General features: G+C 55.9%; 7 protein-coding genes across 7 annotated transcripts in view; 5 read left to right on the top strand and 2 right to left on the bottom strand.

Annotated features, from left to right (window-relative positions):
* Nucleotides 1-248: 248 nt before the first annotated feature.
* MONBRDRAFT_10500 (uncharacterized protein) lies at nt 249-1385 on the top strand (the record flags this gene model as incomplete). Its single annotated transcript, XM_001748237.1, has 1 exon — nt 249-1385. The coding sequence occupies one exon, from the start codon at nt 249-251 to the stop codon at nt 1383-1385; it is 1137 nt and encodes a 378-aa protein (XP_001748289.1).
* A 1462-nt stretch (nt 1386-2847) lies between these two features.
* On the top strand, nt 2848-4290 carry MONBRDRAFT_10499 (uncharacterized protein; the record flags this gene model as incomplete). The annotated part of the gene is made up of 1 exon (XM_001748236.1): nt 2848-4290. One exon carries the CDS (start codon nt 2848-2850, stop codon nt 4288-4290), a length of 1443 nt encoding a protein of 480 aa, XP_001748288.1.
* Nucleotides 4291-4829: 539 nt separating this feature from the next.
* On the top strand, nt 4830-6986 carry MONBRDRAFT_38222 (uncharacterized protein; the record flags this gene model as incomplete). Its single annotated transcript, XM_001748235.1, has 6 exons — nt 4830-4895; nt 5216-5321; nt 5507-5553; nt 5708-5783; nt 5975-6091; nt 6236-6986. 6 exons carry the CDS (start codon nt 4830-4832, stop codon nt 6778-6780), a joined length of 957 nt encoding a protein of 318 aa, XP_001748287.1. The 3' UTR covers nt 6781-6986.
* Nucleotides 6987-7120: 134 nt separating this feature from the next.
* On the bottom strand, nt 7121-8698 carry MONBRDRAFT_33609 (uncharacterized protein). The gene is made up of 6 exons (XM_001748164.1): nt 8536-8698; nt 8341-8436; nt 8013-8188; nt 7758-7868; nt 7530-7647; nt 7121-7387 (listed from the first exon to the last, which is right to left on the bottom strand). The coding sequence occupies exons 1-6, from the start codon at nt 8587-8589 to the stop codon at nt 7322-7324; spliced, it is 621 nt and encodes a 206-aa protein (XP_001748216.1). The 5' UTR covers nt 8590-8698; the 3' UTR covers nt 7121-7321.
* Nucleotides 8699-9025: 327 nt separating this feature from the next.
* MONBRDRAFT_33608 (uncharacterized protein) lies at nt 9026-10525 on the top strand (the record flags this gene model as incomplete). The annotated part of the gene is made up of 6 exons (XM_001748234.1): nt 9026-9287; nt 9477-9528; nt 9775-9841; nt 10002-10120; nt 10231-10401; nt 10511-10525. Coding segments are annotated over 6 exons (684 nt in total), but the record flags the coding sequence as incomplete, so codon positions are not given.
* Nucleotides 10526-10695: 170 nt separating this feature from the next.
* On the top strand, nt 10696-12875 carry MONBRDRAFT_33607 (uncharacterized protein; the record flags this gene model as incomplete). The annotated part of the gene is made up of 4 exons (XM_001748233.1): nt 10696-10714; nt 11633-11743; nt 11950-12576; nt 12665-12875. 4 exons carry the CDS (start codon nt 10696-10698, stop codon nt 12766-12768), a joined length of 861 nt encoding a protein of 286 aa, XP_001748285.1. The 3' UTR covers nt 12769-12875.
* A 336-nt stretch (nt 12876-13211) lies between these two features.
* MONBRDRAFT_27807 (uncharacterized protein) overlaps nt 13212-15830 on the bottom strand; it is a gene marked incomplete at both ends in the record, with an annotated part of 7139 nt that continues 4520 nt past the window's right edge. Inside the window, 5 exons of the mRNA XM_001748163.1 lie at nt 13212-13482; nt 13668-13757; nt 13877-13984; nt 14089-14946; nt 15128-15762. Coding sequence (XP_001748215.1) covers nt 13212-13482; nt 13668-13757; nt 13877-13984; nt 14089-14946; nt 15128-15762 — 1962 coding nt within the window. The remainder of the gene's footprint in view (nt 13483-13667; nt 13758-13876; nt 13985-14088; nt 14947-15127; nt 15763-15830) is intronic.

Raw genomic sequence — 15830 nt, 5'->3', positions numbered from 1 at the left:
AAAGAAAAAGAAATTGCTTCTCGCCACCTGGAATCGAACCAGGGACCAATTGATGACAACTTATCCACTACAGTCAATCGCTCTACCAACTGAGCTATAGCGAGTCACAACTGACACCCACCCAACTATGAATTAGATATAAATGGCTTTCAAATAGATCAATTTTCACATCTTTTGACGTCATGGGTTTGACTGTACGTTCATGTCATTTCGTCATTTCGCGTGTCCTGCCTGCGGATGCGTCTGAGATGGTGCGGCGCTTGAATTCGGCAGGGCTCTGCGGGCGTCTGGGCCTGGGTTCCGGTGGCTGGGAGGTGTTGTTATGGTTGCTGGTGTTGTTGTCTCTGCTGGCCGTGAGGGGTGAGGGTCAGACTGAGGTGGCTCTGGATGAGGCAACGGTGAGGAGCGATGCCCAAGGCAATTTGTACGTGACGAGTGGCGCGGAGCGGCGGGTGTTTGTGGACGGATTGGACGTGACAGCCTTGGCGACCACCTTGGCAGCGCAGCAGGCAGAGCTAGACCGTCTCCAGGTGCAACGGGCAGAGCTCTATCGGGCGGTGTCTTCTCTGCTTCGATCCTCGCATGTTTTGCTCCTCGGCGGGCGGATGGAGTCTGTCGCCGGGTTCAATGCTACCTTGGTGTTTGACGGAACATCATGGAGCAGGGGCCCGTCCATGCCAACGGCGCGTTACACGCCCGGGGCTGCGGTGTACCGGAACGAGGTGTATGTGGCAGGCGGATATGATAACGCCAATTTGGCCGCCACGGACATTTTTGACGGTGTGGCCTGGCGCACCGGGCCGTTGCTGAGCACAGCACGACATCGTTTAGCATTGGCCGTTTATCAGGACCGCTTGTACGCGTTTGGAGGTCGTGCAGACTTGTCCGTGGTGTCGACGATGGAGGTTTACGATGATGACATGGAGCTGTGGGTGACGACGGCGACGCCCATGCCTACGGCGCGTCACAGCCAAGCTGTCTGTGTCTTTGACGGGCTCTTGTTTGCTATTGGCGGGAAAGGGCAACCGCGCGCTACGCTGACAACGGTGGAGGCTTTTGACGGACGGACGTGGCTGACCATGCCGTCCTTGTTGCAGGCGCGCCAATGGGCGACGGCCGCCGCGTATGCGGACAAACTCTGGGTCATGGGGGGCTATGATGGTGCCAGGAACTTGGTGTCGGTCGAAGCCTTTACCACTGCGACCGGTTGGGTGGCTCAGTCGCCTCTGTACGTGTCGTCTCTCTCCGTCTCGGCTGTGGTCTTTAACCATCGGTTGCTGTTGTTTGGTGACGACGTGATCCAGGTCTTGAACGGGTCAACCTGGACAGTCTTGGGCGATATGCCAGAGCCGTGGACGGATTACGGTCTTGTGGTGTTTCCCTAGCATGCGTGTCCACCACCATGGTCTGTGTGGTCGTTGGTATCGTGTGCCCCGCGCCGTGGTTTGATGTGGCTGTTGTGTGCGTGTCTTGACTGTGCTTGCGCACACGTGTATATGCACTCGTACGATCAAATCCTACATACGCATCATCTTTGAGTCATCGAGTTTCTAATTGACAATTCATCGTATAGCTTGACATGTGAAGAAAGAGAGGGAGAGAGGGCTTGTAGGAGTTCAGACTTGTGTGTGTGTCTTCGTCTTTTTGGCTTTTGTGTGAGCCACTGTGTGTGGAGCTATACTGAGCAGGTGAAATGTTCCAATCAGGAGAGATCGGAACAACATGTTAGGCCATATGCGAACATGGAGGCTCGAGCATGTCGTACGAAATGCGAATTGCCAAGGGGATCGGCGTAGATAAATGCCTGCTGCCAGCCGAGGATCTGCTGCTGAGTGGTGAGCGTGAAAGAGACGGACACAGAAACAGAAGCAATAAGCGAAAAGCGATAAAAATTGCGGTGAAAATAGCCAAAAAAGACAGAAAGCAAAGCAGAAGAAAAAAAGCGCGCATCGCCCAAGATTAATATTAGAGGGTGGATTGTGATATTAACAAACACAGCTGAAAGGTGCACGAGCGCGGTACGCGTGCAAACATGCACCGAAGCACGGGTATCGAAATACCATCAATCATGTCACAACAACAAACACTTCGCCACCCACCCATTCACAAGCACCCACAATGATGCGGACAAACACCAATCATAGCATCTGCATGCAGCGGAGCCTTAACGTTCACGTCGACCTTGGAAGAAGAATGTGCAAGGTTCTCTACCGTGTGTACCATGCCAGCATCAGCATCAGCATGAGCGTGCGTGATCGGGGACGCTCGCGCTCGCGCTCGGGGACAGTACGCATGATTCCTACTTGGCAAGAATAGACCACACTATTCCCCCCTCCCGCCCCGCTTGACCTCTTTTGAGCCCTTCTTGGAATGTCGGGCGCGCTTGGTCCTCGGTACGGCATGCGAAGCCCCTCCCCACCCTCACACACACGGCATGCACCCCCCCCTTTAATGTGAACACCTCCCCCTTTTCGTTGCTCACCCCGATCAACCAACCAACCAACCACAACCAACCACAACCAATCAGTCCCAACATACCTACACCACACTGTTCGCGTCGGGCTCCAGCTCGTGCTTGTGCTGGCGTTCACTCAGATCGCGTCCAAGCGCGCGTTGCAAGCGCGTCGCTGGCGTTGACGCAGCTCGCGCCACACACAAACGCACGCGGCCAACACCTCGTCTGTTTGTTGTGGTCACGAGTTATTTTACAATCTTGTGGCCCCGCCGCCATCAAGAGTTGTGCCCCACCGCTTGTCGTTCACCTTTCTGATCGCGCGCGCGCCCTCTCTCTCTCTCTCCGGCCACCACCACCACCACCACACACACACACACAGACACAGAGCCAGCATGGGCCGTCGTCGTTGTCCCGTGTGCGCAAAGTGGTGCTTGCGCGGTCTTCAGAGCCTCTGCAGTCAGGGCACCTCGCCAGACTGCCACATGTGCCGGAAATGTCTCCGTCAATGCATTGATGCTCGCCTCCGTGACGGGGCCAAGGAAATCAAGTGCCCCGGCTGTCATGCACCGGCCTGCCATGCCCGCCTTTCTGATCGCCAGGGTGCCCAGCTGCGCCAAAACGTTCAACACCGCTACCCGCCTCGCAATCCCAGCCTCGTCCGCGTGCCCAACGTCGTGCAATGCTGGTCCTGCAACGTGGTCGCTGCCATTGATGCGGCTTGCGTCTGGGCGCGTTGCAACTGCGGCGCCACCCTCGTCGCCCCCCACAAACAGCCCTCGCGTCCCGTCACACCCCACCGACTGAGCCCAGCGTCGGTCTACGATGATGGTTCAGCCATCAACCTCAACCTGAGCCACCACAACAGCCTTCGCCGCAGTCACCGCAGCGCACGCCACCACAGCCGTCGCAGCCCCGCCACGCACTCACAACAGCAACGTCTCAGCTACCACAGCCTCACCTCCAACCATCGTCTCAGCGCGTACGAGGTCATCTTTCCCGGACCCAAGGAGACGAGCCCCTGCCCAAGCGACACTTTGCAAGAGGTGCTCAAAGACGCTTGCAACAATGCCCGCAATAACAGCCGCTGCGATGACCTCGACCCCGACATGGATTTGCTCAACCCCTGGGACTTGAGCGACGACGCCGCCTGGCGGAGAAGCGCAGTCGTCGAGCTAGCCGCAGACAGCTACTTTGAGGTCAACCTAGCCGACGAGAGCGAGGATGTTACATGCGCCCCCGACGGCGTGTGCATTGACTGGCGATCCCCGGCCTACTGCTCGCCCTACAACGACGACGACCAACTCGCGGCTCTACTCGAGGCTAGTCTGGACTCGAGCACTGCCGCGTGCGAGGGCAATGTCGCATCGCCCGCCGTCGGTCGGCAGCGCCGTCGGTCGGCTCGTGCCAGCCTGCGCCATCTGCGTCGCAGCCTCCGAGCCAGCCTGACCGCCAGCCTGCACGCATCACAATCCGACGGCAACGCGGACAGTGCGCTCGACGCACGCGTTCGCACCGCCCCAATGTATGCGGCCTGTCTGGACTTGCTCGAGGAACTGGAAAGGGCCAATCCCGCTGCGTACGCCGACTCGGACCTGACCGTGGCCCAGTTTGTTGCAGAAACAGCCGAAGTCTATCGCCAGCACCCCGAGCTCCTGACCAACCTCGAGCATGACCCCGCCAGTTGCAGTCAGCCCGCCCGACGGACCAGTCGGCGGGCCAGCAGCCGAGGCAGCCGCCGAAGCACCAAAAGCAGCAGTCGCCGTCACCATCCACAACGCCACCGCCGCACCTCGATCACCCTGTCCCATCAACCCTCGGCCCTCAGTGTCATCTGATTGGAGCCCCGCTGTTCTTTCCCTTCTGACCCACCCGTATCGGTAGTATAACTTGTGCATATGCGGCAACGGAGGTGGCACTTGTAATTTCTCATCTATTTATCGTTTCTATCCATCGTGTTCCCGCTGTGCGTGTGCTCCATGATCGCAGCCGTGCTGCCCAAAATGTTTTTCCTTGTCTCCATAACAATCCCTCGGGCTATTTGCTTGATCCCACCCCCCGCGCCTTGCCATTTCAATTTATAACCGAAGCGCATTATCGCATGCAAGGGCAGGAGACGAGAGAGCGGATGAGGAGAGACGGAAAGAGAAAGAGAAAGGAATAGCAAGAGATGAATTGGTTTGGTCGGTATGAGAAAGAGAGAAATACATGTAAAGAGCAAAGAAAAATGAGAGAGGAGGGAAAAAAGAGAGAAATGACAGTTTGAGAAAGGGAAAGGTATAAAGAGCAAAGACACAATAGGGAAGAGAGGGTACAACTACCACATGGGGTTGACACAGGCTACATAAAGCAAAAAGCATCACCACCGCATGCACGCATGGCCACAGCCACTGGTGTGTGTGTGTGTGTGTGTGTGTGTGTGTGTGTGTGTGTGTGTGTGTGTGTGTGTGTGCGTTGCCATTTTCTCTCTCTCTCTCTCTCTGTGTGTGTGTGTGCGCGCTCACCACAAAAGAACCAGCAGGATGACGTGCGGATCGTGCTCCCTCCTTTTGGAACTGGTACGACAGGCTGTTGTGACCTGGCCTTGGGTCTCGATCAAACACGCTTGAAGTGGGGGAAGGGCTACCATGCACAACAGGCGCTTCGTCGCTTGTACGCTTGCTTTGGTCGGGTCCGGGGAAGCGCATTCGGTGTCTGCACACACGCTCTCACTGGCTCTCGGTTTGGCCATCAATGAATGCGCCATTGTGTGGGTGATTGTAGATTGGCGCCGTGGTGCTGGCCAACTTGGCCTACAAGGCCGTTTGCAGCATCATTGCTTACTTTGGACGCCCTGGTATCCCCCTCAAGAAGTTTGGCGAATGGGCCGGTACGTGTGTGACCTGATCCTCCTCGGCGTTCGGCGTGCTTGGCTCGTCGCGCGACCCCTTCGCCGCGCTTTAGCAATGCTCAAACGACGGCCGGATGCGGGTTGCTGCCCCATGCTCCCTTTTGATCTCATGCCGCTTCTCCTTTCCCGCCCTCTTGCCTGGCTGCCCTCGCCCTGCCCTTTAGTTGTGACGGGCGCAACGGACGGCATTGGTCGTGCCTACGCCTTTGAGGTTTGTTCATGGATCCCTTGGCTGTTGCTCGGTGGCCCACCCAGTTTGCGGCCGCTCTCTGAATCTCCAGCCAGAGAACTGGCCAGATGGGTGCTTGTAGCCAACTTTTCCATGTCCGTGACCTCATCCCCCTGCTACTTGTGCCTCGAACCAGTGCGCTCGCCAAGGCCAAAACGTTATCCTCATGAGCCGCACCCAAGCCAAGCTGGATGCCACCAAGCAAGAAATCCGTGCGTTTAAATTCGTCCATGCTTTTTCTTGCGCTGGCCAGCTCTATAAAGACCTGCTCGCTTCCGGCGTTGATCTTGCAAGGCACCACACACCGCACGCCACTACACCTCATCCCGCGCATCGCTCATGCTCCTCCGTGGACAACCCCCACCCCATTTGTTTTCGTTTGGTACGCGCATAATGCATGCAGAGGCCAAGTATGGCAACGTGCAGGTTGAGACGGTGGCCATTGATTTCTCCAAGCCCTCCGCCTCCTGGCGTGCGGCTGTTGAGGCTGCCATCAAGGGCCGCAACATCGGTCTCCTTGGTGAGTTCCGTATAAAAGTCTTGGTGTTTTTCTTTCCTTCGACTTTTTGGCTGGCGAGCCAACTCCCAATCTCCTGCTGGGCCCTTGCCGCTTCCCCCTCTGCTCTCCGCCATCTCACCCGGGACCTATTCGTTGCACATTCAGTGAACAACGTGGGTATCTCGTACGACTTCCCCAACTACTTTCTCGATCTCTCCGAGGAGCGCGTGGCCCAGCTGCTGGCGCTCAACGTCGAGACGGCCACAGTCATGTGCCGCATTGTCCTGCCTGGCATGGCCGAGCGTCGCAGCGGTGCCATTGTCAACGTCAGCTCGGCCAGCGGTAGCATGCCCACCCCGCTCCTCTCCATCTACTCGGCTACCAAGGCCTACATGGACTTTATGTCCCAGGGCCTTGACGCTGAGTACAAGAGCCAGAACATCTCCGTGCAAAGCTTGATGCCTCTCTTTGTCACCACCAACCTCAGCAAGATCCGCAAGTCTAGCCTCTTGACTCCCACCCCCGAGACTTTTGTGCGCTCCGCCGTCAAGACCATTGGTGTCGAGAACCGCGCCTCGGGCTACTTTTTCCACGATCTGCAGCTTGGCATTGCCAGCCTTCTCCCCAAGTTCATCGTCGATAAGCAGCTCTGGAACATGCACCTCAGTCTCCGCAAGCGTGCCCTTCGCAAGCTGGAGAAGGGCAAGTAAAACCGCCACCGGCCTTTGCATCCGAGCAGTCTGCTTCCTACTCACTTGAGTATGTATGATGCGAGTCAGGAGAGAGCAAGCTCAACGTATGTTGCGAGTCAGGCGAGAGAAAGCTCAAGATTCAATCGTGTCGAGCTCTGCCCTTCTCTGCCTCGGAGCCTGCCTCATCTCTTGTTTGGCAAACCATGCAATCGACCTGAAACCACACACACCCTCTCATACAGCCCTCATCACTGGGCCTCGATGACTCGGACCGGTTCGAACAAAGGCAAAAGAAAAGAAGAAAACACCACTCAACTCCAACAACAAGCAGAGCCATCAAGGGTGGCATGGCGCAAGTCAGGCATGTCTGCAATTGATCTGTCGTGCAATCACCAGTGAGCCAAGCCCACTGAACCATCCCATCATCAAACAAGTTGCGCGTCCGTATGACCCGCTGCCAGCCAACTCGGAAATGGGACTTGTTGCACGGTGCCAGGGACAAGGAAAGAGCAGAAAAGGATAAACAGAGCGCACACACACAAGAAACAACCCTTTCCCTCTACTCGCTGTCGGGCAGTGGTTTGCCTTGCAACTTGCACTGCTCCTCAAGCTGACCACAAGCAACCTGTGCCAAACAATAGGAGCGTTGCGCGTTTGTTCCAGCCAGCAAAAAAAGTCGAAAAATGAGCGGAGGCGGGTCAACCCACAACCATGGCTTGCTTGCAAAGCAACAAGAACACTGGCCACAAAGGATGGGCGGTACGTACGGCGAGTTGATAGTTTTGCATGACAAGCTGGCCCCATTGCACTTCAAGCTGGTACAGCTCCTGGCCGGCGGTTGTTTGCTCCTGTTGTCGCTCCCAGTTCATTTCATCAAGCCGAGACCTGGGAGAGATTTGCAAAGAGAGGGCAAGCGGTCAGACCTGCTCGGGCCATGCGAATCGGGCAAAATTCCTTTGGAAGGCCATGTGCCGGGTGGGGGCGTGGGCACGTACTTGATGGCGGCCAGGTCGTTTTCCAGGTCTGACTTGATCTGCTCCAGCTGTTCGTTGTACCGCATCCACTTTTGACCACCGAAATCTGTCATCAACTCCAAGTTCTCAATCCTTGATACAAGCCAAATCCCGAAGATCAGTGTGTTCATCGGCCGTCCAGTGCGGAGCCATGTTTATGATGAAATGAGGCAACGACGGCCCAAAAGCAAGCAGACCCAGAGCAATAGGGTCGAAGAACGGCGATGGTGGGCTTACCGGGTACATTGGTGCTGAAGTTGTGCCCGCGCATTGTGAACGGCTTCAAGCCAAGCATTGTAATCGTTTTGCTTGGCCTTTGGCGGAGGAGGGAGGTTGTAGCGGCCCGTGGCAAAGCCTGGCAGGTTATCGCCCTTGGCCTTGCGCTCCATCTCCCCCTGTACCATGGCAGTGCTCTGCTCATTGAATGTGGCGCAAGGTGGCGGTGAGCTTTTGAGGACTTCAAACATAGGCAGCAGCAGCAATGGGAGGAAGGGAAGGGCGCGCACGCGGGCGGGATACATGCGGGTGCGCGCGTGTGTGTGCGAGGGTGGTGCGGAGACTGTACCTCGGGCATGACGCGCAGCATCTGTTGAACGCGGGCACCATAGGCTTCCTCATCAAAGGGAGTGGCTTGCATCTCAGCCTCGAGTGCCGCGTCCACCTGCAGCATGGCGCCCAGCAGTCCAAGCAGTCAGCAATAGCTCGTGTGACATCACGGGCGGCCATGATGGTGGCAACTCGAGCCGTCAGGCAAACCTACCGCCTGCTGCATGCCTGGCAGCTCCAGGTCACGATCCACGTATGGCAGCGCCATCTTGCTGGCCCTGCGTTTACCCGAGCTCTGCTCGCCGTGTATCAGGGCGAAGAGGGAGGTCGAGGCGTTTGACCGGATCGCGCTTCTCTTTTTTTTCCTTCTGTGGGACACTTGGACCAAATGTAAATGGCACCAACATGTGGTAGATCCAAGCTGAAAAAGTATTTTCGGCCACTTGGCACGATGGAAAAGGACATGTTGGCGTTTGAACGAGTAAGTATTATACTTTGAGCGCGTAGCACACGGGGTTTTCAACATGTGTTGTGAACAAATAGAAAATGTGCGGATTTGAGTTTTTTTATTTTATTTTTCTCGGTGGAGTTGATCAGGTACCACCAATGGCAGCCGGCTGTGGTCGATGATGCCCGTGTGCTGAAGAAGAGGGGGAAGCGGGGGTGAGCCTGCGCGTGCGGGAGGGAGGTGCCGTGAAGTTGGAATGGGAGCTGGTTGCTGGCACATCCCTTCAATCGTGCACCTTTTTCGTGCTTTTATCCTTTTGTCTTTTCGTGCGTGTGTGTGTGAATCTCTCTCTCTCTCTCTTCTTCTCACACACGTGTTGACTCGCGCTCTCTCTCTCTCTCTCTCTCTCTCTCTCTCTCTCTCTCTCTCTCTCTCTCTCTCTCTCTCTCGCTCTCTCTCTCTCTCTCTGTGTGTGTGTGTGTGTGTGCCTGCCGTCACACGCATTCGGCGGCGGCCGTGTGCTTGGGTGTTGTCCGAGTGTGGCTGGGTGGTTGACCTTGTTGTGTACGCTCGGCTCAATCGCTGGACTGGTTGGCCCTCGTGGATACCTCTTATGATTGCTGTGCCGAACCCTGCTCAACCAGCTAGGATCTCGCTCATCCGGGGTCGACTTGCCCTCCCTTTTCAAACAAATACTTCCTCATCAGCCAGTACAATGGCCGTCGACCGCAAGCGTGCCAAGCTCGATGTTGGCAGCTCGTACGTGGTACCTGCTATTTGTCGCCTTGCCTACTCTTTGCGTTCGATATGCACCCATGTGTCTGTGCACGCGCAACATGGTCTTCGTGTCAGCGCGTCTTGGTGTCGGGTGTTTGTGCCTGCGCGTTCCCACATGTCTTCTTCTTTTTCCTTTATGGGAAGAGGGGGGGACATGCTTCTTTCATTCCCTTTCACATGGTGCCGGTGCTCATTGTGCTTGTTCATTTTGTTGATGGTTTCGTCCAGTGCGAGCAGCGCCATGAACCCGTGGACCGGTCACTCGTACAGTGATCGTTATCACAAGATCCTCGAGGTACGCATGCATCATCTGTGGCTTGGCTAGGCCTTGGTACCAAGAAGCGCCGCCGTTCTTCTCCGTTCCGGCCCTGCGGCCCTGCGCCCCTGGCCTCACTTTTTATCTTTTTTTTTTTTTTTTTTTTTTTTGTGGGTGTGATTTCTGCATTGAATGTCAGGGTCGCCAAAAATTGCCCGTCTGGGAACACAAGGAAAAGTTTCTCAGCACCTTGGCCAGCACCAAGCAGATGGTTCTTGTTGGCGAAACCGGCTCTGGAAAAACCACCCAGATCCCTCAGTATGTGCCCGACGCTCCACACACGCCGACCTCCCATCAGGCCCTTTTGCCTACACACGATACACTGCGTTGTCAAGGGTCTCCCTCATGCCCGAGTCGCCTGGATTTAGATGGTGCGTTGAAATGCGTGGCGGCCGACAAGTCGCCTGTACTCAGCCCCGTCGTGTGGCCGCCATGAGCGTGGCCCAACGTGTCGCCGAAGAAATGGACGTGCAACTTGGTCAACACGTCGGCTACACCATCCGTTTCGAAGACTGTACCTCCCCCAACACCATCCTCAAGTCAGTTTCTGCTCACGGCACTCATGCGCGATGCGAACCATCATCCCTTTGGGTCTCACCCCTCCGACTTTTCGCGACCTCATTCAACGTCTCCTCGCACGATGTACAGGTACTGCACTGATGGTATGCTTCTTCGCGAGGCCATGGCTGATCCCTTGTTGAGTCGCTATGGCTGCATCATTCTCGATGAGGCACACGAGCGCACCTTGGCCACCGACATCTTGATGGGTCTCTTGAAGGAGATCATCGCCAAGCGCACAGACCTCAAAGTGGTCATCATGTCTGCCACGCTCGATGCCGGCAAATTCCAACAGTATTTCAGCAGTTGCCCTCGCATGGTACGAATGCTACACTGAATCCCTGGTCCGAAACTGGCCCCACCTCACTCCAATTGGCAGCAACCAGGCGCATGTCTCACCTACCACTTGCTCCACCCTTTGATTGGTACCACCACCAACACAGGACATTCCCGGCCGTACCTTCCCCGTCGAGATCTTTTACACCCCCGAACCCGAGCGCGACTACCTTGAAGCGGCCATCCGCACGGCCGTTCAGATTCACATGGTGGAGGAAACCAAGGGCGACATCCTGCTCTTCCTGACCGGTCAGGAAGAGATTGAAGAAGCCTGCCGCAAGATTCGTCGCGAGGTCGAAAATCTTGGAACAGAAGTCGGCCCCGTCGATGTCGTCCCCCTCTACTCGTCACTGCCCCCAGCGCTCCAGCAGCGCATCTTCAACCCACCCCCGCCAGATCGCGCCAACGGTTCGATCCCTCCCCTCCGGCGCCAGCATTCGGCCTTGTCATGCTTGCTCCTGCTTTCCATCTCTACCTCCTTGTTTATGAGTCGTCCTCTGACCTTTGCGTGTGCTGTCGTCATATATATATATATATATATATATATATATATTGCTCTTGCTCCCAACCCTCTCAAAGGCGCACCGGGCCGCAAGGTTGTCGTGTCCACCAACATTGCGGAAACCTCCATCACCATTGATGGTGTTGTCTATGTCATCGACCCTGGATTTTCCAAGCAAAAGGTGTACAACCCTCGTATTCGCGTCGAGTCCCTTCTGGTCACCCCCATTTCCAAGGCCTCGGCCCAGCAGCGCGCCGGTCGCGCCGGCCGTACCCGACCGGGCAAGGCCTTCCGTCTCTATACTGAGAAAGCCTTCAAGTCAGAGATGCAAGAGAACACCTATCCCGAAATCCTTCGCTCCAACCTTGGCTCAGTGGTGTTGCAGCTCAAAAAGCTCGGCATTGATGATCTCGTGCACTTTGATTTCATGGACCCGCCAGCGCCAGAGACTCTGATGCGTGCCCTTGAGCTTCTCAACTACCTTGGTACGTTTATGGTCCAAAGGCTTGATCAAGCCCCCTCTCTCATCTCGTGCTGCCATCACAACAGCCGCTCGATCGAGCAATCAAATTGTGTTGCCCGCAAACGCGCTGTTACGTTGGGTTTGAGCTTGTGGCTTGCCTTTGCTTATGATGGCCTTGCCTTTCTTGGTTCCTCCTTTCCCCACCTTTCCTCGAAACTGTGTTCGCAGGTGCCCTGGATGACGACGGTGAATTGACGCCCCTCGGCTCTCAAATGTCCGAGTTTCCCCTTGACCCTCAGTTGTCCAAAATGCTGATTGCCAGTACCGAGTTCAACTGCAGCAATGAAATGCTCTCTATCGCTGCGATGCTTTCCGTGCCCAATGTCTTTTTGCGTCCCAACGACCAGAAGCAGGCTGCCGATGAAGCCAAGAACCGTTTCGCGCACGTGGATGGTGATCATCTTACCATGCTCAACGTTTATCATGCCTACAAGGGCAACAACGATGACAAGGACTGGTGCTGGGACAACTTTCTCCAGTTTCGCTCCCTGAAGCAAGCCGATGACGTGCGCAAACAGCTCGGCGGCATCATGGATCGCGTCGGTCTTGCACGCGTCAGCACCGACTTTTCTAGCCGCGACTACTACATTAACATTCGCAAGGCCATGACGGCTGGCTTCTTCATGCAAGTGGCCCACCTTGAGCGCACTGGTCACTACCTGACCATCAAGGACAACCAGGTCGTTCTGCTGCATCCCTCAACCGCCCTCGACCACAAGCCCGAGTGGGTTCTCTACCATGAGTTTGTTCTCACATCCAAGAACTACATCCGCACCGTCACGGAGGTTAAGGCTGGTGCGTCCACGTCATGTCGCCTTTTCAACACCCCTTGTAGCTTTCTCCTCTCATTGAGTGCTCATTCCGCTTGGTTTTTGTCCCGCAGAATGGCTGCTGAGCATTGCTCCGCAGTACTACGACATGGGAAATTTCCCCGAGTGCGAGGCCAAGAAGATCTTGTCGCGCATGATCGGCCGCCAGCGGCGGTAAAATTGGACGTTCCTGTCGCGCCGGAGGAGTGTCGGTTAGCGTTTGGCAGCGGTGCTATGGGCGCTGCCGCGCTTGATCTGTCGAACTTAATTGATGTCATGACAAGCGGCACCTTCGTCTCTGCCCATACATGCTTTGTGCACACGTCAAACAGGGAAGAAAATTTTTGTTGATTCACAGTTCCAAGTCCCTTGATCACCTGCCGTCTCCCTCAAATTTGAAACAATTTTATCATCGCTCATGTTGTCAATTATGATGCACGCTTCACAAAAGCATTCAGCAAGGTACATGTATCAAATGGAATAACAATACACAGCCAACGAAAGGCCCACAGCATTACGCCTGGACGAAGGTCGAACAAAGTCTGAACCGAGCATAACTGAAAAGCCAAAAAGACCACATGCTCACAGTCTACTCTAGGAGTCAGGGGACCAGGTGGAGGCTCAACGGCGGCTCGTGGCGCCCGAGCTGGGGCCAAAGGCCGGGAAACTCTTGAGTCGCAAGCGCTCCACCTCACGGCGTAAAAGAGCCATCTCCTCGGCTTGTGATTGGACGAGCTCGACAAGCTTGCGTCTATGTTGTACGCCGCGCAATCGTTGTTCCGCCCCACCGTCACCCACAACCTGGGCTTGCACCTGCCGCACCTGCGCCCGCTCCGCTACCGTATTGGCCATGCCCCGGATCTGTTGATCCAACTGTTCGTTCTCACGTACACTGCGCATTGTGCGCGGGCGCACCATTAAGACAGATGAGATGGCGCGAACACTGGAAAATGAAAGAGGTTTCGCGTCCCACTGCGTTCCCTTTGCCCCCCCTCCCCCTCTTCGCTGTCCACTCCTTCACTACCAAAGTTGTCGGGTAGCCAACGGCTTCAAAACAACCGGACAGCAATGACGTACCGCTTGCCAAGCTGCTTCTGGAGGCGCTTCAACTGCTTTTGCTTATCCGCCAAGACGTGTTCGTAATGGTCCTCGCGTGCCTTACGAACTCTACGCGTTGTTGTCATGAAGAGGTCGCATCAGTTCAGTGACAATTTCGGCTTTAATCACGGCGTCCCTGCCCGCATCCCCTCCTCAACGCGTCACTGCCTGCATGTTCATCAACTCACTTCTCCAAGTGCTCCGCTTCCTTGACGGGGTCAGTCTTGTGACCCGAATTCTTCTTGACCTTGAACAATTGCGTCTGTCGCGACACATCCTCGATGTACTCGAGCTCGCTGCCAAACAAACACACCAGACAAGAGACAAATTCGTTGTGAGCAGGCGCCTTTCCAAAACCCGACCACGAGGATATGCACAACAAGACCAACAAGGCACTTACAGGTCCATGTGCTCCGATTGCCACTCGAGCAGGCGCAAGCCCTTGCCAGACTCAATCTTTTTGCGCGTGTGCGCAATCTTGGCTTGTGCCAGCTGCCGCGTTTGATCGTTCAAATCATCCACAAACGCTCGATGCACCAAAACGGCATCATCGTAATTTGGATCAAAATCGTCCTCATGCACCACCTCGACTTGGCCTTGCTGAACCGTGACCAGGAGGGGCAGGTCCAGACTCAGCTCCAAGAGATCGTTGTGCAAGCTGCGCTGTTCCGAAATGGCCATGTCCACGCGATTGGCTGCTTCGCGTTCTTCCACTTCACGCCGTGCCAGAAACTGCTTGGCCACGGCCAAGTCTTGCGCTTTGAGGTGCACCTTGTGTTCACTTGCAATTTTTTGCTCGCGCAAATGAACCAAGCGCCGCCACATGGCATCCTCCAAGCCCTCAGGGCAATCATGCTCGCGCACCAACGGTGGCACGGGCACGCCGAGTCCATACTTTTTGGGCCGACGCCGGTACAGGCGGTATAGAATATCCAGAAACGCCTCGGCACCGTTAAAGTCGCGGCGTGTCTTGAACGATTTATCAAGCTGCTTGTCTTCCGTGACCATTGCATCATACTCCAGCTGGACATCGGCCACCATGTTGGTGGCGCTTGTCACCTGACGTGCACAGCGAGCTTGCACCGCCTTGGCCTCGTTCAGTTCCTGCACGAGCTCAAGTTGACGGTGACGCATTTCTCGCTCCACGTGTAAGGCTTGCGAGAGCTTGAGCACCGCAAGCTCGTGGCAAGTTACCAGCTGCTCGCTGGCAATGCGCTCTCCAAACAGCACGCGAACGCGCTCGTTGAAGGCCAAGCGCCTACATATTTCCACGACACAACAAGCAACGTCAAAATGACAAATGAGGCTGATCGATACACGTGCCAGAGCCACACGGGTACAGCTCGAGCGCAGAGCTTGACATCAAGATGCGAAGATACGAGCCCACCACCAAATGCCAAATACACTCAAACGGCACAGAGACCCCCAATGCGACGTACGTGGCTTCGACCTGCTCCTGGAGGGCGCGCAGCTCAGCTTGCAGGAGTTGGCGACGCTTGTCACGCTTCTCCATTAGCTCCTTCACGGCAGCCTCATAGGCCTGCACGGTCTTCTTTTGCTCATCATCCCACTGTGACTTGGGGACCTCGCTCATGAAGGCGGGTTTGGGTAGGTCTTCCCACACCGACTCCTCCTCTCGACTCTCCAGTCGGCCAAACATCATGTCGTACACGCCGCGATCGTGGGCATCGTTCTCGGCAGCCTTGCGGCGCCGTTCAGCTTCCAGGCGCTCTTGCTCCTCAAGCGCTGCGCGCTGCTCCGCCGTCAGCACCCGTGGCACCTGCACCTCTTCGTCACGCACAGCCAGAACATGCTCTGGATTCTCGTGAGGGAAGGTAGGCGGATGATAGAGCGGCGGCTCGCTTTGCAACTCTTCGCAAATTTTGACAATTTTCTTGTTGATGGCTTCAATCTTGGCCACGTCGGCACGCTTGGCATCGACGGTATCGGTGAAGCGCTTGTTAAAGGACAGTTTGGCTTGGCGAATGGCGTCTTGAAGAAGGACCGTCTGGTTGCGGCGCCGGTGAGTGCAATCGAGTTCTAAAGGTCGGTACAGTAGACTATCGTTGTCTGCCTGCAGGTCAAAGAGGGAGATGCGCTTGGGGCCTTGATCGTCTGAGGCCTCGGGTGCACCGTCAGTGC

The sequence above is a fragment of the Monosiga brevicollis genome, genomic scaffold, assembly GCF_000002865.3.
Source record: "Monosiga brevicollis MX1 MONBRscaffold_21 genomic scaffold, whole genome shotgun sequence".
Lineage (NCBI taxonomy): Eukaryota > Choanoflagellata > Craspedida > Salpingoecidae > Monosiga > Monosiga brevicollis.
This window is presented reverse-complemented; position numbering and strand designations above follow the sequence as displayed.

What these genes read in the sequence shown, in the direction of transcription:
- MONBRDRAFT_33609 (XM_001748164.1), bottom strand. Translation starts at nt 8,589, where the DNA reads ATGGCGCTGCCATACGTGGATCGTGACCTGGAGCTGCCAGGCATGCAG. An exon ending in TGCCAGGCATGCAGCAGGCG is followed by an intron (nt 8,437 to 8,535) that starts GTAGGTTTGCCT and finishes GCCATGCTGCAG; the next exon opens with GTGGACGCGGCACTCGAGGC. An exon ending in AACGACCTGGCCGCCATCAA is followed by an intron (nt 7,648 to 7,757) that starts GTACGTGCCCAC and finishes AATCTCTCCCAG; the next exon opens with GTCTCGGCTTGATGAAATGA.